At 36.7% G+C, this 24,437-nt stretch overlaps 1 protein-coding gene across 11 annotated transcripts in view; it reads right to left on the bottom strand.

Annotated features, from left to right (window-relative positions):
- kifc3 (kinesin family member C3) overlaps window positions 1-24,437 on the bottom strand; it is a 67,595-nt gene that overhangs the window by 30,309 nt on the left and 12,849 nt on the right. For 6 of the 11 annotated variants that reach the window (XM_030161490.1, XM_030161489.1, XM_030161488.1 and 3 more), the window contains exons 2-7: window positions 12,413-12,533; window positions 6,982-7,124; window positions 6,533-6,568; window positions 4,180-4,339; window positions 2,613-2,701; window positions 21-86 (exon numbers count right to left, since the gene is read on the bottom strand). In XM_030161490.1, the coding sequence (XP_030017350.1) occupies window positions 21-86; window positions 2,613-2,701; window positions 4,180-4,339; window positions 6,533-6,568; window positions 6,982-7,124; window positions 12,413-12,533 (615 nt within the window). The other 5 variants (XM_030161493.1, XM_030161532.1, XM_030161495.1 and 2 more) reach the window with 4 other exon arrangements.

Raw genomic sequence — 24,437 nt, forward strand, 5'->3', positions numbered from 1 at the left:
GTCGTTAAGCAGGGTCTTACCAGTTCAGAGCGAAGTCTCTCCACCTCCTGAGTCTGATCCAACAGCTTCTCCTCCAGCTCCTCCACCTGGAAACACACAGCACATTACACCGCATTAAAAAAACTCTAAATTAATGAAACAGGATCATTGTGGATGTCAGTGATTCAAATGTCAACACTGAACACAAGCTGAACCAGTTCCTTTACTGAGGATATGGTGGAATGGACACCAGTGTTATCAGCCCCGATCTTAAATCTAGGTGAACACTGGTTTCTAGCAGAAGTGAGCAGCTTGAAGCTAGGTTAGCCGCTACACAGATGCATTATGGGTAATATGCAATAAGTGCTGCATGTCCTGAGGAGGTGGAAAAAAATAAATCTAGACAATGTTCTCTGGATGAGCTGAGATTTTTGATGTTCCAAAGATGTACATTCAACCTTTATGGGGCAAGTGACTATTTTTGGTCATTTCCACACACTTTACAAGAAGGTGACAGCAGCAGTTCCAGTGAGGACAGTGAGTCAACAATCTGAAGTCCAATGTGGTCTACAGGGTCTGTAAGGTCCACCTCTGAGGTCCAATGCGGTCTCCAAGGTCACTGATGTAAGGAATGATGTTCACAGGGATCGTGTGGATGTGGACAGGGGTCTGGATCAGCACGCATGGGGGTCTAATGTTCAATTCAATTCAATTTTATTTATCCTCCTGAGACCCAGGAAAGTAAAAGTTTTGGCTTTTTTCCTTAAATAATTATCTTGATTTGAAACAACATAATGCAAAAGTTATTTCAGATACATTTTTTAAAAATTATTTTTTAATTTATTTTTGTATTTTATGGAAGGTCCTTTGCAGTGGGACAGTGGTTTTTGTTTTTACTTTTAACCCCTACAAAGGACAAAAATGCATTCCTGGGTCTCAGGAGGTTATAGAACCCAATATTTTTCAGTTTATTTTTCATTTTAGCAGGATGAAGAACACTTCTAATATCTGCCCCTTTCTTGAAACATCTGCTTCCATCAGATAAGTTGCCGTTACAGCTATTATATTAAACAGTTTACATGATACTCGGTGAAAATAAAACAAATCCAAAAATCCATAGGTACAATTATTTCATTAAATGCTTTTAATAACCTCTCTATTCTCTCCTTATATAACCTCTTAAACAGCTCCTCTCTTCCATTGCCAAAGAATTCCACATTCTGACACCCACAACAGAAATACACATTTGCTTCACATTGGTCCGAACCCTTTGCTGTTTAAAATTAAACCTCCTCCTATGTTTTTCATCCTGTGATACTAAAACTAACAATCTCTGCAAATTTGCAGCAAAAGTCCGTTTCTCGCTCTAAACACAATCAACAATGTCACAACAAAGTCACCTCACAGGGCTTTAAAGAAATTGTTGAATTGACAAAAGTGATGTTATAATGTTCCTTTCAAATTACATATGTTTTTCTTGTATTTTTTTTATATATACTTCTTGGATTTTTTTTTTTTTTGGCCACTTATGAGCAAGGAACCAAATATGGTCACTTCATTGACCTTGATTTTCAACATAATAAAACAATTGTCAAAAATTTCACAAAAGTGGAAAAAGTCTTGCTGTGTCCTCCAATAACACACTAAGGCTGACATTTTGAATTTCAGAGTATTGTTTTATTTACTTCTCAAAAGAGTTCATGTTGTTTTATTTACTTCACCACGAAGTCCATTCAACCACAGACCACGACCGAAGTTAGTCTGTGTCTGCCGGCAGAAGGGAGAGTGTCTGGTTTCGACCGGCTCGATATGCAAAGTGTCGTGAGATAACTTTTGTTACGATTTGGTGCTATATAAATAACATTTGATTGATTGATTGATTTGAGTATTTCTATGAGTGAACTATAAAATCTGTATGAGTATAATCCAAATCAGTCCAATATGATTTTTAATTAACATCTAAAATCAATCCGATCACTGTCGAACAACGAACTGTACCGACACTAGACTCACATGTACAACACGTGCATTTCACCTCACTTCATACTTCACATCAGCTGAGAAGATGTAATTAAAGTTGAGCAGGAACTCAATAAAACTAAGGGTGTGTACAACATATTCATCATATCAGCGATGTGTGAAAGTGTCAAAGTGATCAGTACCTGAGCATCACACCTCAAAGCAGCCTGATGCATGATCTTAAAATAGTCACCCAGTTCCATTCCTTCTGTCAACAGTTTGATAGATGTCAGTGGTTTAAATGGACAAAAACACCTTCAACCAAACTGGAATCTATTTACATGGAGGCAAAATTAACTGATGCACAAAGTAGATTTTTTTTCCCCTCATTTGTTGCAATATCTGTTTGGAGCCTTTCTACCACTAATGAACTCAAAAATACTTAAATATCCTAAAGGTCTCCTACAAAAAGGTACTATCAACCAAACGTCCAGACAGAGCAGATTTAGTCCGAACACAGAAACAAATGAACCCGGTCCATCTGATGAGACCAGGCTCTTACTGGTGGGATGTTATTGCCGTATAAACACTCCAGACAAACCAACAACACTATACTGAGCTGTCAACATGTCCCCAGTGTGTGTCTGCAGCTTTTTATTTTATTTTTTGAATACCTGTGTGCGCAGCCGAGTAACGAGCTGCTCTTCCTCTGGACAGCTGAGACGGTCTAAAGACGGTTCACCTGGCTGCAACAGCCGCACACCTGCAAACAAACACAGCAGCAGTCTGCATGAAAAACACGAATACAATAAAAATAGACAAATCTAGGATAATTCTGTCAGTGATCTGGACCATGACTACTGATGAAGATGTGGAGTTGGTACCCGAGGGTCTTCAAGCTGACTGCTCCTAATGTGCTAATGCTAATGCTAATGCTACAGCTGTGTGTGTTAGGATGAGCTTCCAAAGTGAGGTGAGTTAAGTTAAGTTAAGTTAAGTTAAGTTAAGTTAAGTTAGTCTGGTGCCTTTTTGAGTAAGCCTGTAGGAAAGTACAGCAGTTCCTTTAACTGTCACTTTAACAGTTAACTCCTTTTACTTAACCGTTAACTCCCTTAACCACAGTTGTAGAAAAAATGCACAATAACTGTATACGAGGGCCGTTCAATAAGTTCATGGCCTCACCCAGAAATACTGGTTGTTATAATACAGGATGTTACATTCTTTCGTGATGGGATAGTGATGCTTGAACATCGATGGACCAAGTGCATTGCTGTAAATGGAGATTATGTTGAAAAATAAAATATAAATTATCAGTCTGAGTTGTTCTGTTCTGGGTGAGGCCATGAACTTATTGAACGGCCCTCGTATAAGCTGATACTTCATGTATACAGAATTTATCTGAATACAATTTGTTTTTTTCTTATTTTACTTTCCTTACATTTTTTATCATACCTTATATTTCTAATTCAAAGAGCAGTCAGCTCTTTCCAGATTTAGTGTGACGCCCCAGACACACACACAGAGTCCACTTTCCTTTTATAATCTAGATCACAGGTGTCAAACATGCGGCCCAGGGGCCAAATCCGGCACGCCAAAAGTTTCAATCTGGCCCATGGGATGAATTTGTAAAATGCAAAAATTACACTGAAGATATTAACGATCAAAGATGTTAGAATCATTTTAAGTCAATTCAATCTAAAGTGGATCAGACCAGTAAAATACTATCATAATAACCTATAAATAATGAAAACTGCTAATTTTCTCTTGGTTTTAAGGTAAAAAAAAGTTACATTTCACAAAAATGTTTGCATTTACAGACTAGCCTTTTAGAAAAAATGTGAACAACCTGAAATGTCTTAAGAGAAGTATGTGGAATTTTAAAAATATTCTCCCTGTCATTAAATGTTTAGTGTATTTGTAGATAAACTGTGATCTGTATGTTGTGATGCACATGTATAAATGATGAACTAAGGCATAATATCGTTAACAATGCACTTTGAATTTTCAGGTTATTCATATTTGTTCATGTTATGTTCAAGTACAGTTCGTGGATTAAACATTTTCATTAAAGAATTTTACTTTTTTCACTCAAAAGTTCTTATCCTGTTATTTATATTATTTTACTGGTCTGGCCCACTTTATATCATGTTAGGCTGTATGTGGCCCCTGGACTAAAATGAGTTTGACACCCCTGGTCTAGATCATACTCATCACCACCACCTTCATCATCTCCTGCCTCACCGTTGCGAGGGGGCGACAGCAGCTCCTCCTGCAGCGCCTCGACGCCGCTGCACGTCTTGTCCTGGACGTTCTGCCGCTGCAGCTGCTGCAACAGCAGATGACGGGTCACTTCCTCCGAACGCAGACGAGCCTGAAACTCGCACACTTTGTCCTGTAGAGTCTGAATGAACACGAACAGAACATGAATGAGCCCTGACCGTCAGCGAGCACAAATCAGAAGTCAGTCTACACAGCAGGTTCTAAGGCAACGGAGCTTTAAAACTACAGGGCTCATTTCTAGTGATGGAGAGGTTTTTTGTGGTCTCAGTCTTGTCTTGGTCTTGACTCATTTGGTCTTGGTCTAGTCTTTGTCTCAGACATTGCGGTCTCAATGGGATTTATACAAAAACCACATCATCGCAGAATAGCAACATTATTTATTATGTGTCTACTTCAAATGCAACCAGTTGGGTATATCCATTTTAAAAACATGTTCCATTGTATAAATTTTCTTAGCGGACAACACCAGTCCTCCACAGTCCACACACATCATACAAATTACAACAAAGAAAATGTCAGTGAAGCCAATAGAGATTAACTTTGGCTCCACAGAGCACAAAGAGTATATCTGCAACACATCCCAGAAAAACAAACATTCTGCTGTATGCGGATTGTCAAACAACTAATAAACTGGTCATAGGAGAGGAAAGCTGAGAATATTATGTTCCATCAGGCTGAGAGGGAGTGTTACATTCATGAAATATACAGGGGTTGGACAAAATAATGGAAACACCTTCTATGAAGCCACAATGTTAGGTGTTTCCATTATTTTGTCCAACCCCTGTAGGCCTAATGTGTGACTATGACAAATCTGGGTGATTTAAAATGAAAGACATAAGGACAGTATCATAGAAAAGATCACATGACTTTGACTGAATTAGTCATGACACTTCACACCAATGCCTTTTGCTCTACAATTGATACGAGTAATCATGTCATGTTGATTCTAACTCTAGTCTGTTTTTGGTCTTGGTCTCACCTTAGTGTGTCATGAGTTACTTTTCCATTGACCCCCAAATTGCGTGAATATAACTTGCTCATAAAAATTTACTTAATGGAAAAACAACGTCGCCAAAACTCTCATTTTTCAATTAAAAGTTTTTGCACTGGCAAGAGGTGGTTTTTTTGGGCCTAGCGCTAATAGTATATCACGCAAAACTGCAATGGAAAGACCTTTTTCTGCAACTAGAGTCAGGTGAATTAAAAAAACGGAAGTTGACAGACATTACAACAAACTAAGAAGAGTTTTAAAAGAAAAATGGCACGGTATGTCTGGACACACCAGGAAACTGAATAAAATTTTAATTTAGTACGAGATAGAGGGGTAATATATAATAATAATGAATATATCTGTAAATCAACACCATATTTATGTTCGTCGTCATGTTTATGGAATGACTTCTCACATCATCTCACGATAATAAATAACCAAATCATCGCATTTGTGATTTAATGGAAAAACCGACATTACGTACTTCTGATTTTTCGACATTTAGTAAATATCGGTAAAGTTTTGTGCTCATGTCCAATGGAAAAGCGACTATGGCAGTGGTTCCCAACCTTTTTTGGCTCGTGACCCCATTTTAACATCACAAATTTCTGGCGACCCCAGACATTCAAAACGGAGACTTTTTTTTTTTTTTTGCTAAAATTTATTTGTTTTTGATCATGTAATAGTTTGCTATACTATGTTGTAAATAAATGTTAATTTTAAAAGACATTAAGGCTATATAATGTACATGATTGTGGACGGAGACAGAAAAGCCAGGTTGAGATTACTGCACAAAGTGAGAATTTTGTACAGTCAGTCCAAAGGCTGAAAATAAATACTGAACAAACAAGAACTCAAACTATGAATTATGAAAGAGCTGCAGCATCTGAAACTGACCACAATGAACATCTGAAAGATAAACAGTACCACAGTGCTTCAGTTTCAGCTTCAGAGTTTGTCATGTCTTTTATGTATTGTGATTCTCTCTCTCAACTCACCATATATTTTTTATTTGTAAGTTTTTATTTTATTTCTGTCAATTACTAGAAACTTCAGGTGACCCCATTTGAATTCCAGGTGACCCCACGTGGGGTCCCGACCCCAAGGTTGAAAAACACTGGACTACGGTCTTGGTCTTGATACCCTTGGTCTCGGTCTAGACGGTCTGGAATACAACACTACTCATTTCTCTCCAAACACGTCTACAGCTCTATGTCCTAATAATCTGCAGAAAACTAGGAAACAGACTCAGAACAAACAGGGACAAAGGGTAACTACAGAAACTAAAATGGAAGATGAGGGTTTTTTTTTTTTTTTTTTTACACTGGCTTGAGTCCAGAAGCAGGACCAGGTGACCTTCTGCAGATACAGAACAGCATGGAAAACGAAAACGACAGGAAAAGGAAGTATGATGAGAGCGAACAGACAGATATACAGAAAAAGGAGGAGGATAAACCAGGACTGTTAAATGGGTGTTGAAATGTGGAAAGCTGTTCGTGAACATCAAATTAGTCGTGAGTGCAGAGGCTGTGAAAGGAGGCGCCGGAGTGTGTGATCTGAAACATGCAGAGTCACTGAAACGTCGCACTGCATCAACAGGGAGGTCAAAGATGTGATGAGCAGGTTGACAGGAAGTGTCCCCGAGGTGCAAAGGTCGTCAGTCAGCGGACGTTTGTGCTGATGTCAGACGGTGAATCAGCACTCTGTCACAAACTTAGTCTGCTGTGTGTGTGTGTGTGTGTGTGTGTTCAGGTGTGAACAGCCTCCGTTACCTGGATCAGCAGCTGCTGGGTGGGCGTGGTCTTTTCAGTGAGCTCGGCGGTCAGAGACGGGCGCTGTGAGAAGGCAGCGGTCGGTAAAGCCAGAAAAGAGCCTTCGTCTTCACCATCACTCATCAGGAAGTCCACTGAGCTCGCTGTGGACAAACGAAAGGTGAAATTATGGAATAATATTCTGGTCTGCAATAACAATGCAATATTTATCAAAATATAAATGCACTATTTTTATATAGACTTGGTTTACATAGGTATACATACTGTTATTCATGGGTATTACATCCTGTTAATATTGTCCACATACATACTGTCATATACTGTTAATACTGTAAATTTGCATCTATTCATATTTTGTCCATTTTTATCTTTTATTCAACTTAGCTCTATTCTTATGTTACTTTGTAAAATGTATTTTCTATTGTCTTATCTTATTTTCTAGTTTTTGTAATTTTATATTCACACTATTCTTAATTCTGCAGTACTGGTGTTTTGTTAATATTGTTAAACTGACTGGAGTAGCACAAAGACAATAAAGGCTATTCTATTCTATTTTATTCTAGTAGTAAAACATTTACAATTATGCCAAAAACAGAATAAGCGACTTTTAAAGACGTTCCTGCAATACTAATCAAATATAAAACATAATTCTGATCATATATGTGCAATAATCCTACAAATATGAATTATGTGCAAGAAGTCATGCAATAATCCTCTGTTCTGCAATAGCAATACAATATTTATTCAATATTTATCAAAATATAAATGCACCATTTTTATATAGACTTTGTTCACAGATATACATCCTGTTAATATTGTTCATAGATATACATACTTTCACATACTATTAATACCTTAAATTTGCATCTATTCATATTTTGTCCATTTTTATTTTTCATTCTATTTAGCTGTATTCTTACATTACTTTGTAAAACTGTAAAATGTATTTTCTATTGTCTTATCTTATTTTTAGTTTTTATAATTTTATATTTGCTCTATTCTTATTTTCTGTAGTACTGGTGTTTTATTAAAATTGTTGATGACAGTGACAATAAAGGCTATTCTATTCTATTCTATTCTATAGGGACAAAAAGAGTAAACATGTCCAACATAGTTACAATTTTCAAATCATTATGGCTGATATTATTTTACCTTTCAACAATGACTGTAATATAAATGGATGCATTTCTGAAATAACCCATGGAAATACGTCCCACTAAAATGTCACCGCAGCTTTATTTTAGAAATGATCTTTTATCCACAAATACACACACAGTAGAACTTTATTCAGCTGAAACAGCCCAGTGTAATGTTAGGTAATGATATGAGTACACTGACAGTCAAAACAAATGAAACAATCCTTTACAGTTAGTAAAATAAAGATTTAGAAATTTCGAAACTGCTGCAAATATTTGAGATAATTCAATGTATTTCCTTGTTTTTAGATTATTTTAATGTGGAAATAGTGCATATACATTAGAGCAGATTTCAATTAAATAATTAATTCAAATAAAAAACTGATTAATTGTTAAAACAGATTAATTAATCATTAAAAGTGGTTGGTTGCAGCTCAGTTGTGTCTTTCCACATACAGACTTAACATTTCTCCAATAAACAGATTAGTAAGTATCCATGGTCTGTAATCTGGGATTCCAGTTTGTTCTACAAACCAGGAAAAACCTGAACTGGATTCTTTCCCTGAATAAACTGTGAGTGTTTCCCTTGAAACCAGCGCTGCTCCAGTGAATACCATGGAAACCAGTCCCACCAGATAACAGGTGATAACAGCCGCTGACACATTAACCTGTATGTGTGTGTGTGTGTGCGTTCACAAGTTCTCTGAGGATACAGGACCTCAAATCTTATCAACCTGAGAACAATCTGAGCTCTGTGGGACAAATCTGAGCATTAAACAGACTTAAGCGTCTCCGCAACACAAAATCAACCACTAAACAGGATTATACACACATGCAGGATCAACCGCTGTGCGTTTACTTTTTCTGTATCTGACACATGCAGGAGAAAAAGACAGAAGTGTTAGGGTTAGACATGGATACATCTGGTGTTCAACAGTCTCTGTCATGTAATCAGAGTAACTTATATGCATGTATTAGACATATTTGAGTAGGAATTTTTAAGCACTTTAACATTATGTATAACTAAATTTGGGGAGATTAATTTTTTAGGCAAAAAATGTCAAATTACTGCTCGGTAACATGTGCACTTGAAGCTGACATACATTTTCTAACCCTGTAAAGCCTGAACCATTAAATCATTGACAGAAAACTCCAGTTCTTTAAAACTGGAACAAATATCAATTTCCATGTATGAGTTTCAATTTTGTATCATATTTGATCCATCAGGTCTCAGTGTTCAAATATTATTATTTTTGAACAAACAAAAACATAATAGAACACAAACATGTCTAACACATTGTTAATTCCTTTTCTAAATGGTCCCAGTTCTTGCTCCTTCCTCATTTAGTGACAGTCTTGTAGTGTGACTGGAAAGGCCTCTGTTCAAGAGTCCGATGCGGAAGGCACTGACAGACCTGTCAATCAAAGACCAGCACCGCAGACATTAAAGCTTCTATTTGACCTGAAATCTGATTAAACTCAGGTAAAAATTAACAGTGGAGCACCAGGTCACTCAGAGGTTCCAAATTAAACAGCCCTGGAATGAGTCCTGGAATAAAGAGCATCAGCTGAGTATTTTCAGACAGAAGTTCAATTTAAGTCGATTGTCGTGTTTCCACTACATGGCACCAGCTTGACTCGAACTTTTCGCATTTCCATTATGTGAAAGAACCTGGAATCTGGTACCTGGTACTATTTTTTAGTACTTGCTCGGCTGAGGTTCCAAAACGGGTGAAGAGATACTAAAATGTGACGTGTAAACACTGAAGACCTCTGATTGGTCAGAGAGTTGTCTCTGCTTAATTACATCATCACTGTGCGACCCACTATTTAAAAAAAACCAGATTCAGAAGTTGACAGTAAATATACCGATAAGTTTATCCATGATAACAAAATATCATCCCACTGACATCCTCCATTGTGTGCATGTGTCGCGTTGTTGTTGTTCTTCTCTTCCTCTTTGTTTTTACCATCAGCTGCATCACGTTGAAGATGACGTTGCAAAAGTTACACACAGCATCACTATAACAACCAGGTACTCTAAAGTCGGTAGTATCCTGTTATGGAAACGGTCTCCAGGAGTACCTGGTACCTGAGTCGAGTCGATGCCACGTGGTGGAAACACAGCAAATGGGACCCACATCTTTTTCAAACCAACCCCAGTGGCCATCTGAGGTATTACAACCTTAAGGTACGCCCACATTGGTTTCATTTTACAATACTTTTGTCCATATTGTGTATAACAGATTTACATCTTCTATTCTCCCATTTGAAGCCATTTTGACGGTCGTGACAGTAGATGTGACTTCTTCTGACATCTCCGAGTTAATGACAACAAATATTACACAGGCGAAAAAAACAAAGAACCACTGGCAGCAAAACATAGTCATCAGATTTATGACAAATGCACAGAGACAAGTGGAGACACAGCACTTCTGTCAACAGAGACAGCAGTTTGATGATGGACTGCAAATGAACAGTTTAACCCATAAAGACCCAAAGAGCTACTGGAAACCAAAACCATCTACTGATCTAAACTGTTTAATACCTGCTGATCCATTAATCCTATCAATACATGGAAATAATTGGTGTAAAATACAGTTCTTCATCTCTTCATGGTCATCAGATGTGACCCACTTGGACATTCAGAGGCTCCGTAGTTACCATGGAAACACTGTCATCTTCTACAACACTGATTCACCAGTAAAACCCATGGAGTTGGATCAATGACAGTGGATGGACACACTGGGTTTATGTTCAGTTAATGACAGATTGGACTGAAAAAGACACGTTTTCTTCGGTTTCCTCTGTTTTCGTCAAAATAACCCTCAACTTTAATCTGAGCTTTTATGAACATCTACATGATCAGTGAATTCAATACAGGAAAATACCTGATTTACAAAGAAAAAATGCTAAATTCTGAAGATAATTTTATAATGAATGGCGATAAATCAGTTAAGAACAATTAAATAGATGGAAAAATTATTTTGGGAACTGACGCAAAAGCAGCACTGGGTCTTTATGGGTTAACAGGTTGCAGTTTTTGCACTTGACCTGGTCTCACACCTTCACTGTGAGACATAACCCTTAAATATTTTTGTGAATCATGGCTTTAAAGCAGTTTGTCCAGCGTTGAGTCAAGACTGTTCACTTTAAGGATCAACAGGAACTCAATGAGAAGTATTTGTGCAGCTTCATTGTGTTTCCTCGTGCTGATCGTCTGATTACAGTGAGTGTTTCATCATGTACAACCTGGCCTTTAATGCTGTTAAGTAACAGTATTTACACAACAGCACATTTTAGTGGTTGTACAATGGAAACAAACATTGTTAAATGATTTGTTTACATCTTATAAGAACATACAGTTTAGAGCTGCAAAAGAAAGATCTGATGGACATTTTTCCCCTATTTTGCTACTTTTATTTTTAAAAAGGTTGAAAATATTTTAGAAAAGGAAAAAAAATGACGTGAGGACTCATCGATATGTCAAATACTCAACAGTTGTACCATTAATTTACTGCACTTTACACAGGACTAAATATCTGTGCAAGTTTTCATCTATGCTGAAATCTGTGTGTTTTGAGAATTTCTATTAAACTAATCAATGTGTTATTAATCGATATAAAGACTAATATTTTCAGGTCTTTCATAAACACATTACAACAAAACTTGAAAGTTTTTCATGCAGAGAACAGTCTTACTCCAACGTCCACTAATGTACAAACTTGATTTTTAAAAAAATTACCATAGTCCCCTTTTCCACTTAAGTTTTTTTTTCCTTAATTCTGTTTCACAACAAGAATCTAATCATTTTTGTAGAAAACACTGAACCTACATGAAATATTCATGTACAGTGTAAAGAGGCAGAGAAAGTCCGTCCCTCCTCTTGTCCGTCTTACAATAGCTCCAGTGTTGGTAACCCTGATCCGTCCTCTCCTGGGACGGAGGCTGAAAAACGATCGGCTGAGAAATGCCCAGAGAAAACGAGCGAGGAAGCAAACAAACAAATAAATAAATAAATCGCTAAATAAATAAACACAGACACCGTGACAGTCATCTCACCTGTTTGTCCCTCTGACAGTGTGAACTATCAGCCACTCAGGTTTCCTCTGCTTCCCCTCTGCGCTCCATTCATTACTAACAGGTATGACTCACCCCCCCCCCCCTCTGTACACACACACACACACACACACACACACACACACACACACACACACACACACAGTCATGCCAAAAATGCAGCCATGCTGGTTTTTTTTTTATTGCTCCTCCTCTGCGACAGACGTCTCACTCACCGTCCAATGAGATGTCTTTCTTCCAGAGCTCCTGCAGGCAGGGGGCGTGGCCGAGGTCCCAGGTTTTTCTTGTGCCGAACATGACCGCCGGGCTGAGCAGAGCGCTGGACCGCTGGACCGGCTGCAGAAACACACACAAAGACACACACAGAATTCAGTTACATGCTTACAAATCACCTGCTCATACTCTGTGCAGTGACTGTAACGATGCACTTGATTCCATTCCCTCTGCTCTGTTACCTGTGTCAGCAGTAAAACACTGCACAATTTAACATAAAGATCATATGGAAAAGCAATCAGTGTCTATAGGAGGAAGTACAAAAGGAGAAAATACAAAAGTGGAAAATAGTTTTTGGACGACCTTAATCTGAAATGAAATAACCTAAAATAACCTGTTCTACCTCCCAGTACTTTAATCAAATGTGCAATAACTTGTTTTTACCTCCCAGTACTTTTATTTATGTTTTTTTCTGATACAGTACTCTCTTTTACAAGTGTGTATTTGTGTCTGTCTGTGCAATAACTGTTTTATGTTTTAGCTGCGCTTATGTTTTGTTTCTGTTTTTGTTCATATCTTTTTTGGATTCTGTGACTCAGGGAAATGCACAAGAATTCCAATGTACCTATACTGCGATGCATCTGTGCAAATGGCAAATAAAGTCTATTCTATTCTAAATACATCATGAAATATTTGCAGAAAGGTCCTTACAAAATAAAAAAAATGTCTATGTCTATATATACATATATATGTTTTTAAGATTTTAATTTTATTTCTTTTTTTGCATTTCAAAAAGTGTGCTGCATCAGACACAAACAAATGCAAAGCATTAGCCTCATACCATCACTGTCTAAGTCATATTAATTAATTGTGATATCTGTAACTTTACTCACTGCTGCTTCATTTTCTATCATTGACCATGTCCTGAAAAAAATATGACTAAGAAACACCTGAATTCAATGTGTCCCACTAATTTTGTCAATATAGTGTATGACTTGGGCGATTATGCTATGAGGCGAACAAAGTTATAATTTTTTTGTTTATCGTTATCAAGAAAAAAATAATACAGCTAAATTCTTGTCATGTCATGCTCTGGATGTGTTTGATTATCTTGCTGAAACATCCAGTTTTGACTTCAATGGAACAGAACATATGGATTAAATGACTGAAAAGTGATTCTTAATGCATCATATTGTCATACGTTATATAGACAAAAGTATTGGGACATGTTGAATTCAGGTGTTTCTTTTCTAACAGGGGTCTGGGATACAAAACAATAATGACTAATGTCAGAATATAGTTTCATATTGGGATAAATATCCTACTGATTATTAATACTGATGTTTCTGTGTCTGATCCTCATAAACAGGACATCTTACAGCTGGAGACATGATGTGTCCACATATTTATGTCCATATAGTTTAGAAACATCAATATTTCCTTAAAGTTTAATGGTAGGTTTTTCTTCCTCAGTGAGATGTGATGAAAGTAGATGGTTAGATGTAGAAGAAAATTATTATTTACAGTCAGAGCAGGAAAAATATTTTAGAAATTTAGAGGAAGAACATTTAAAATCAGAGTCATGGAGAAAAAAACAGAACAACATCAATGCTGAGAGAAATTAAGTCAAAATCATGTCTGAGGCATTTTGGAAACAAAGATAATTTAAATTAAACTAACCAATGCAATGATATTTATCCCATAATACAAAACTATATTCTGACATTAGTCATTATTGTTTTGGATCCCAGACCCCTATTAGAAAAGTAACACCTGAATTCAACGTGTCCACAGACTTTTGTCCATATAGTTTATGACTTGGACATTTATGCTATGTTTTTTACAAATGCATACGGTGTCCAGAAACTTTTCCCTGTAACGGCACTTCCTAACCGATCTCATATCCTCCTCTACAAGTCCAGATTTCACCCTCCAGCAGCTGAAATAGACCGAGTACCTAAAGGATAACTGTCATTTGTGGCTTTTTCTATTGACATGTTAAAGCTGCAGTGCTTCCGTTTTTTGGCGTCATCGTACAAAAATTCCACCCTTATCTTTCAGCATATTGTAATTCAAGTAGTCAGTGAGAAAACAACAATTCCACCCACTCCCATGGACTGAGGCTGTAGAGAACCTACGCATGACAGGATCACTATAGTTCCTGTCAGATGTGGTTCTACTGCTCAACTCCATGACTCAACACTATAGTTTGGAAAAGAGGCTTCAGTTTTCCACCATCAAACAGCGTCAAATCCTCTGTATCTATGTGTAGGGTTTGTTTAATATGAATTGAGGGCAGAGAGCTGCAGAAATAAGATGAATTTTAAGGTGTAAGTCTGCAGTTTTCCTTTGGTTTCAGTGTCTTCAGCTTTATAGATAATACTGTGAACCACTCAGACAAAGGGATGTTTTCAGGACGGACAGATGGAGCAGCGCATTATGTTGCTTTTAATGTCAATTTAAAATTTTTAACAAGAATGGAAATTGAATATAAGCACACTCCGTTGTAAAAAAGGAAAAGAAAATTTAAACCAAAGCTTTCCATAGTGTTATAGAGGATCGAGGCACTGACAGAACAGTAAATACATCTGCTCGTTTGCCCATAAAGACCCAAACATGCACCATCTACCAAAACCATCTACTGATTTAAACTGTTTAACCCCTGTTGACCCACTATCCAGTACTGGGAAAAAATTATTAGACCATCAAAAGTCATCAGAAACAATGATTATGCAATCCAGTCCTAACTCCTGTGTGGATCATATGACTAAAACAGACAGAAAAGAAAACATGGAATGTCTAAAAGCACTGTTTATATCAGTACAATGACACAGATATTGATGGAAGAACTGAAGTGATTTTGGTTATTATCAAGAAAACATGTTAAATGGATAGATATCAGCTCTGAAATTAAACTACTATGAGCTATTTTTGTTGGTATCATATTTGTCCGAACAAATGTACCTTTAGTTGGACCAGGCATTAAAATGAACAAGAAACTGAAGAAAACAAGGGGTGGGCTAAGAATTTGTTCCGCAACCGTATAGTTACCTGTTAGCACTGAAAAAGGAATTTAGTATAATGACAACAAAGGGCATTCTATTCTATTCTATTCTATTCTATTCTATTCTATTCTACAACATGTGCAATGTTGACATTTTGTTTCTGCTTTTATATTTTAACTTCTTTAATTTATTTATTTTATTTTATTTTAATGTTTTTTAATGCGTTTATTAATTTGTATTGTGCTTTTCTTCTTCTATACAGCCCTTTGGTACACTGTGGTTGTTTTAAAGTGCTTTATAAATAAAGTTGGATTGGATTAGACAACACATGCACTTTACTACTACCTGTATATATCCCATTTGTTGTACATATCACTAATCTGTAGTATAGAGTTATCTTCTGTATATTTTGTTCATTTCAGGAGTTCTAGCATTACTTTAGTAGCACATGTGTCTTCATATTTTATTCTGAAGCCCTTGCACAGTTCATTTTTCTTAACATGTGATATTTGTATTTTATTTTATTGTTCTTATACAGTCCATTTTACACAAAGTGCTTTGCTGCTAAATTGAACTGAGCTGCTAAACTGATTTTCATTGTTCCTGTGACAGTGACAATAGTCACTTTTCCATTGACCCTCAAATTGCGCAAATATAACTTGCGCATAAAAATTTACCTGATGGAGAAACGACAATTTCGTCAAAAGTCTCATTTTTCGATTAAAAGTTTTTGCGCTGGCAAGAGGTGGTTTTTCGGGCGTAGCGCAAATGGTATATCATGCAAAACTGCAATGGAAAGACCTTTTTTCACAACTAGAGTCAGGTGAATTAAAAAACAGATGTTGATGTACGTTAGAACAAGTGAAGAAGAAGAAACGTGTCAGTATGTGGACACACAAGGAAACCCAATCATTTTTTAATTTAGTACAAGATAGAAGGGTAATATATAATAATAATAATGAATATATCTGTAAATCAACACCATATTTACATTAGTCACCATGTTTATGGAATGACTTCTCATGTCATCTCATGATAATAAATAAACAAATCATCGCATTTGTGATTTAATGGAAAAACCGACATTACACACTTGTTTTTTGACATTTAGCAAATATCGGTAAAGTTTTGCGCAGAAGTCCAATGGAAAAGCAACTCATAAACATCTATTCTGTTCTATTTGCTAGAATTCTGTGATTTAAAAAAAAAAAAAAAAAAAAAGCCAGCTGTGAATATTCGCTCCAGGTACGCTTTAATATCAGGTAGGACTGGGGTGTTCCTGCCCTGGTGACACAGTCTAACCCACCAATCAGCTCCCAGCCTCCTACCAGTCCATGTCTGGGGGGACGTCTCCACTCAGACGGAGGGACAAAGCGGTCTCTGTCGATCCAGCTCTTGTTGATCAGACTGCCCACCCAGCCCAGCATCCTGCCCGTGGACTGTCACATCTGAGCGCCGTCGCCTCCTGAACGCTCACTGCCTCCATCGCACAGACCAGAAGCACCTGACCCTCAGGTGATCCGCCGCCCCACCTTCACTGACTGACCTGGAGTCAGTTAACCCACCTAACAGCCCCTCTGCTCCGACACAACCAGGATTATCAACATCTGACCTCAGACCAGCTCTTAGAAAGCGTCCTGTTGAAGACAGTGACTGTAATCTGTTAATCCTCAGAGCAGATGGCCTCGTTAACCCTCGACTGTTCGGCGGAGACACACTGAACAAGACTGACGGACACCGAACGGTTAATGAACGACAGACAACGAATGAGTGAATGAGTGAGTGAGTGCTTCACTTAAGAAGCACCACTTTCATGAGATCAACAAAACTCCACTCACTGTTGACTTCCTTCAGTCAGGGTGTCAAACATATGGGCCAAAAACGCCCGCCAAAGGGTCCAATTCAGCCCGTGGGATGAATTTGTCAAGCACAAAAACTACGCTGAAGTTATTAGCAATTAATCGTGTCAAAATAGTTTAGAGCAGTGGTTCCCAACCTTTTTTGGTTCGTAACCTCATTTTAATATCACAAATTTCTGGCGACCCCAGAACTGAGACATATTTATGCCAACATTAATTTGTTTTTGATCATGTAATAGTTTTCTATACTATGTTTCTAATACAGGTTAATTTTAGAGGACATTTAGTCTATATAATGTATATTATTCTGGATGGAGGCAGAAAAGCCAGGTGTAGGTTACTGCACAAAGGGAGAATTTGATTTTCCTTGGTCAGGATATGTACAGTCAGTCCAGCTTGGACTGCTTGTGGACTGTATGCTCTGGTCTCATGGCCTTCACTAAGGCTCAGGAGGCAGTGGCATTGGCTTGTATTTATCTACAAGGCTGTATTGGACAAACTACCCCCATATCTCTGTTGCCTCCTGTCTCCATCCACCAGCGGATACAACTCCTGCTCATCACACCGGCTCCTCCTCAGAGTCCCCAGAATCCACTCAGAACTTGGTAAAACAGCTTTTTCCTATGATGGACCTTAGTCATGGAACAATTTGCAAAACTCACTTCAGCTTCAGCATTTCATTACCTTGGGTGAATTCAAATCTCTTCTGTCAAACTGTCTAACAGAAGTGTGTAACTGCTATTCTTAAACTGTTTTTTAGCTTTTATGTTGTTAGCCATTTTATGTTGTGTTAACTGTATATAGTTTTATCCTCTGTTAGTTCATTTGTATTGTACTGACGTGCCTCTTAGTAAGGTCCCCCTTGAAAAAGAGATTTCATCTCAAGGGACTTCCTGGTTAAACAAAGGTTAAATAAAATAAAACATCTTGGTCTGAAAAATTCTATTAGTTATCTAAATCCCCCAAAAATTAAAAAAAAAACAAAAACATAACTTCCCTGAGTAAGAGAAGAATCAAATCCCCCCATTTGAGAAACATGAGCTTTAAAAATGTTGATACTTAGTCTGCGAAATGATTAAATCCAGTCCTATTCTTGCAGAAAAAAACATTATGCACCTTATTCATTGTTGTACATACTTATAATGGCTTTACATGGAGGTAAACGGTATAAATACTACTGAGAATAAACCAGTACCGGTTTGTCCATGAGAGGGTTTTGTTTGGTTTTTGTTTACCCTAGGCCATTTTTTATGTTATTTTTATATATATTTCTTAAAATTTTACTTTGTTATACACTATAACTCCAATTTTCACATATTTCTATTTCACACTATATATTTTTTAATATGTCTGTATTTTATTGTGTTATTAGTTGTAAGTTCATCATTGCTGGCAGAGACCATCTGCAATTTTGTTCCCTGTGTAATGACAATAAAGCCTATTCTATTCTATTCTATTCTATTCTATTCTATTCTATTCTATTCTATTCATACTGTGCTGCACCCTCACAGATCTAAAGTGGCTGCGAATTAACTACACTTAGAACTACACTTTCTGCATTCTTTTTTCTAAATTTTAAATTATACATTTACATAAACATGTACTTAGATATAAGGAACCACAAAAGGAGGAAAAAAAAAAAACAGAACAACAAAATAAAGAATATTATCAACTCCTCTTTACGATTTCTGCATTCTTACTGTTGTTTAACCTGGATAACACAGTGAAAAATAAGACTTTTTATTTTACTACAGTTGGAAATGTTTAGAATACACCATTATTCTTCTGATATCAGACTCAGTTGAGGTCTCAGATTCAGTGGGTCATACCGTCTGTGAATACATGGTTCTGATTGGTTGGTGGTTTTTGGTGGTTCTGGTACCAGACTTCCCCCTGCTGGTCAGAGTCTGGACATTTTAACAGACTAAACTGTATTCTTTAAGGCATATTTTATCATTCAGTCCAGACCAGGACAAACTGACAGGAGCTACTGTGGCTAAAACCGTTCTGGTGTTTGGGGAAAATGACCCTTTAAACAGAAACGAGTGTAAAGCTTCTTCCTGCTGTACGTCTGTATATAGAAGCTGTGTGTGTTGGACTTTGATTCGACTGGTTTCACAAACAATCATTCGTCAGATCTGCATTTCTTCATATTTAAAACCTCCTGGATAAGAAGGTATTATAACTCAGCTCCTGATACACACACAACGTTGTGAAACACTGGATTAGAGCTATAAGGATGGTAGTACAACACACACACACACACACACACACACACAGTGGTTGTACTTCGGACACAGATTTCCTCCAGACTTACCATCATAATCATCACATGTGTTAAACTAAACCTCCCTTTAAATCAACTCTTTGTCCCCATAAGCCTCCACCGGTAACCGTGGTAACAGAATACATCCCATAACATCAGTCAAACATGGCCACGCTCAGTGTATTAATGTCGACAGCTGCCGACACGTTTATCCGTGTTGCAGAGTCAGGTTAACCTCACACACTCTGAACACGGTCACATGACCCTCACACACACACGCACATTTGTCAAACTTGTAACAACATCATTTTCCATTTAAAACAGACTGACACAGCGCTTTGAAATGAAAATAATCAAACTACAGCGAAAAGAGAAATGCTTCAGGATACTAGTACGAAGACTATTTATATCTAAGCTGATATTTTTATTATACAGCCACTAAAATACATGATTTCCTATGATTTGATTCCATTTATGTTAAACCACCATGGATAATATGTGGTGCAGGACGTTCAAAAAAAAAAAAAAAAAACTAATTGCGAGTTCTGTGCTTTTCAACAACATGTACAAACAAACACTGAAAATCCATGACAGGAAATCAGCACATTTTCATCATTGTCCAGTAATACATTATGTAACCTGCTGAGTTAGAAAAACCTGATTATATCCCTGAAATATAATGATTTTATGAACACTAGTCGCTTTTCCATTGACCTTCAAATTGCGCAAATATAACTTGCGCATAAAAATGTACCTAATGGAAAAACGACAATTTTGCCAAAAGTATCATTTTTCGATTAAAAGTTTTTACGCTGGCAAGAGGTGGTTTTTTTGGGCGTAGCGCAAATGGTATATCACACAAAACTGCAATGGAAAGATCTTTTTTCACAACTAGACTCATGTGAATTAAAAAAACAGATGTTGACGTACGTTACAACAAAAGAAGAAGAAACATGTGTCGTATGTGTGGACACACCAGGAAACTCAATCATTTTTTAATTTAGTAGGAGATAGAGGGGTAATATATACTAATACTGAATATATCTGTAAATAAACACCATATTTATGTTTGTCGCCATGTTTATGGAATGACTTCTCGTGTCATTTCGCAATAATAAATCATTGCATTTGTGATTTAATGGAAAAACCCACATTACGTACTTCTGTTTTTTCGAAATTTAGTAAATATCAGTAAAGTTCTGCGCAGATGTCTGATGGAAAAGCGGCTACTGAAGCTGCTACTGGATCTCCTTGGTGTTTTGTCGATAACTAGGACAGATTTGGTTGGATTTCTTCTCCTTGATAACCAACATAGTGGACCCCTGGAGGGTCAGTGGATCTGTTGGTAATTAGATTTTCTTTTCAGAAACAAAAGAAAAACTAGTGGTTAATTTGATTTTCGCTTTAAAATAGAAGAATTAAAATTGAATTTCAAGGCGTTTTTCTTTTTCAGTGTCAAAACAGATAAATCAAATAAAAAAAACAGATTGATTTTTGTTTTCGCTTTCTAATAACAAGTTACTACCTGACAGAACCTGAAAAACAGACCAAAAACACCTGTTTTCTTCATTTTCTCAGACCGGATGTTGTCATTTTCAAGGACAGAGCGCCAATACCTCAGTCACAAAGATTCTTACAAACGATGGGTTTGTACAAATCTTCCAGTTCGTCTTTGATGTCCAGATTTTGTACAAACCCACCGTTCTTGAGAAACTTTGTGACCTATAGGCATTAGCAAGAAAACGAAAATCAATCCATTCTTTAATTTGGTTTATCTGTTTTGACACTGAAAAAGAAAAACACCTACTTTTTATACTTAACATTTTTGATATTCTGTATTTTGCTGATACTTCTATACAGATAAGATATGACTTTATCCAACTGTGGGGAAATTTTACAGTTAACAGCAGCAACATTCAACAAGCAAGTGCAAAGAAAGACAAGTAGAAATACAAACGAGTGAGAAATTAAGAGAAAAATAAGACATTTGATATTCGTATAAATATTTATATAAACAAAGAATTCTAATTAAAAATGTAATATTATTTAGATATTTACACTGTGGTTGCACATGTTGTGATATGGAGCGGGGTTTACAGTAAACTGTTATAGAACATAAGTTGGAATACAAACTTGTACTTGTAGTGGAATACTTTCTTAATCTGGTATTTGTACTGTTAGTGAAGTAAACAACCTGGATGCTGCCACTTCAATGTCCCCATAAAGAAGAATGTTGTTACTCTGATCGTTTAAAGCGGAAATTGGCAAAGAAATAAAGCACATAAAGAGGCAAAGCTGCACTTTGACTACACTAAAAAGACCAGAAGTGTTTGATTACACTATATTAAAAGGTTAATGTGTGATATAGTAAAACCCACTGCAGCTGATTTTGCAGCTTTAAAACTTTTATGTTCTTTTTTTTCTTCCAGCAGTGAATAAAAAGCTGCTGACCAACATGCGGAACCCTGTTTTGGTTTTTTTTCCATCCAGAATTTCCAACCAGCCGCCGTCTGTTTCCTGGCTGTAAAACAAGCACCGAACCATCTGCTGTCGTCTGACACCTTCACGCTCTGACAGGCTGAGCTCAGATCTGTCCGCTCCAAACACCTCCACGCTAACAGCTCACTAACATCACCTGAACTCCCCTGAATACCGATGACAACGCAAAATATACACTGGAATCACTGGAGTCGCAAAAGACTATCAGGACACAAACTGGTCTGAGATCCGACTGAACAATATAAACCAAAAAACAGGTAACTGACATGAAAAAATGTAATGCAGTATTTAGAATAAATTAGAAAACACTTAATTTTGTGCGTAAATTCCCCTGGTCCTCATGTACGACTAGTAGTAATAGCAGTGTTGTAAGTGTAGTGTTTATTAAACCCTTTCATGCATGAATTATGAGAACCTTAGTCAAGATTTTTTTTTTCTGGAGTGTTTTTATACCTCCTTAGGCATAAAAAAAAATTGCGATCGAGTTTTTTTTTTTTTTTTTCATGGAGTTACAAAAATGTCCATGCATTTAATTTTTTAAGTAAAGAAAAATGTATTTAAAACCCAATATCAGAAAGTAAAATGAAAACAATGAAATAAAAACATTTTTAAGGCTGCTAATTTGATGTTTTCTCACATTTTACCATACTCCAATGCTAGTTATTACCTCATATAATATGCAAAAAACAACTCTTTTTGTCTAACAAATAACAACTGATTTACATTTCAACATGTTACTGCAGATCGGGTTTATCAAGAACAGCAAAGTTACAGTAATGGTATGAATTGCAGTGTATTATGGGATGTTGCATAAGTGTCCACTGTGTTGGCTCATATGGAACTAAAACAATAAAACCTATGAATATACGAGAGAACAGCTGGAGAAGAACTGTCCACTGGAGTGACCACTATGCATGAAAGGGTTAATATTTCATATACAGTACATAGTCTTAGTAAGGTGGTTTGTACAGGGTGGGGAAGCAAAATTTACAATATTTTGAGGCAGGGATTGAAAGACAGTGTATGACCAATTAGTTTATTGAAAGTCATGAGAATTTATTTGCCACAAGAAAATTGACATAATAGAAAATGTTTTTATTCTATGTGTCCTCCTTCTTTCTCAATAACTGCCTTCACACGCTTCCTGAAACTTGCGCAAGTGTTCCTCAAATATTCGGGTGACAACTTCTCCCATTCTTCTTTACTAGTATCTTTAAGAAAGTCGACATTGCTGTGTGATGTCCTATTGGTGGCATGTTCTAAAACGCCCCAAATAGCATAATCCAGAGGGTTTAGATCTGGGCTAGAAGGCGGCCATAAACATGATTCCCAAAAACTGTTAAAGTTGGATTTGCAGAAATCTTGTATTTTTCTAGCTGTGTGGGCTGGAGCACCATCCTGTGTCCATACATAATTTCCATCTGGGTAGTTTGCTTTAAGCCATGGCAACACCTGGTATCTGGATGGATTTGGTTGGATCCTTTAGGATTTTGGATTTGAGAGCTTTAATAAAAGCTTTGGTACGTTTTTTGTTGCTTCCTCCATTTCCAGACTTTCTCGTAATAGTTTTGCTCATAGTCATTCTCTTCTTTCCATTATAAACAGTCTTTATGGACACTCCAACTATTTTTGAAATCTCCTTTGGTGTGACGAGTGCATTCAGTAAATCACACACTCTTTGACGTTTGCTTTCCTGATTACTCATATGGGCAAAAGTTTCTGAAAAGGTATGGATAATAGTGTTAGGTATGATTATGACATCAATATATGTTTGGTTTCAAAGCAATTGACGTAGTGCCTGCAGAGAAAAAACAACTAAATGTTCATTGTAAATTTTGCTTCCCCACCCTGTACACATTTTTCAAGGTCAAACTTAAGCACTTTTAAGGGTCATTTCCAAAATTTTCCAGCACAGCACTTTATTGCTGGGGTATGATGTACATTGTATTATGCTATAAACATCTAAAATTTCCCCTGTAAGTCACTTTGGAAAAATGCGTCTGCCAAATGCATAAACATAAACATAAAATTCCGTTTCATAATAGCAAAAAGTAAAAAAAAAAAAAAATTAAAAATTAAGGAGAACACAAGGTTTTATCCAAAAAAAGGGAAGTCACTCGGCGTTCTTCAGACACACTCACACACAGACAAAGATTAAGATAAACATGTAAAAAAGTTACTCTTCATTTCTCTCCACTACAGTAAAATGGGCCTTTTTTCTAATATCCAATTTTAGAATATTGTCTCTTGTAACAGATGCATTTCTGTTTTGTTTGTTTTTTTTGTTTCCAATTTCCAAAATGTCTTTGGAAATGAACTGTATATTTTAGTAAATGGACCATGTGGATCTTTACACTAAATACTCTATAACTCTATATTTAAAAACCATAGTTTTCAA

This window comes from Sphaeramia orbicularis, chromosome 3, assembly GCF_902148855.1.
Source record: "Sphaeramia orbicularis chromosome 3, fSphaOr1.1, whole genome shotgun sequence".
NCBI lineage: Eukaryota > Metazoa > Chordata > Actinopteri > Kurtiformes > Apogonidae > Sphaeramia > Sphaeramia orbicularis.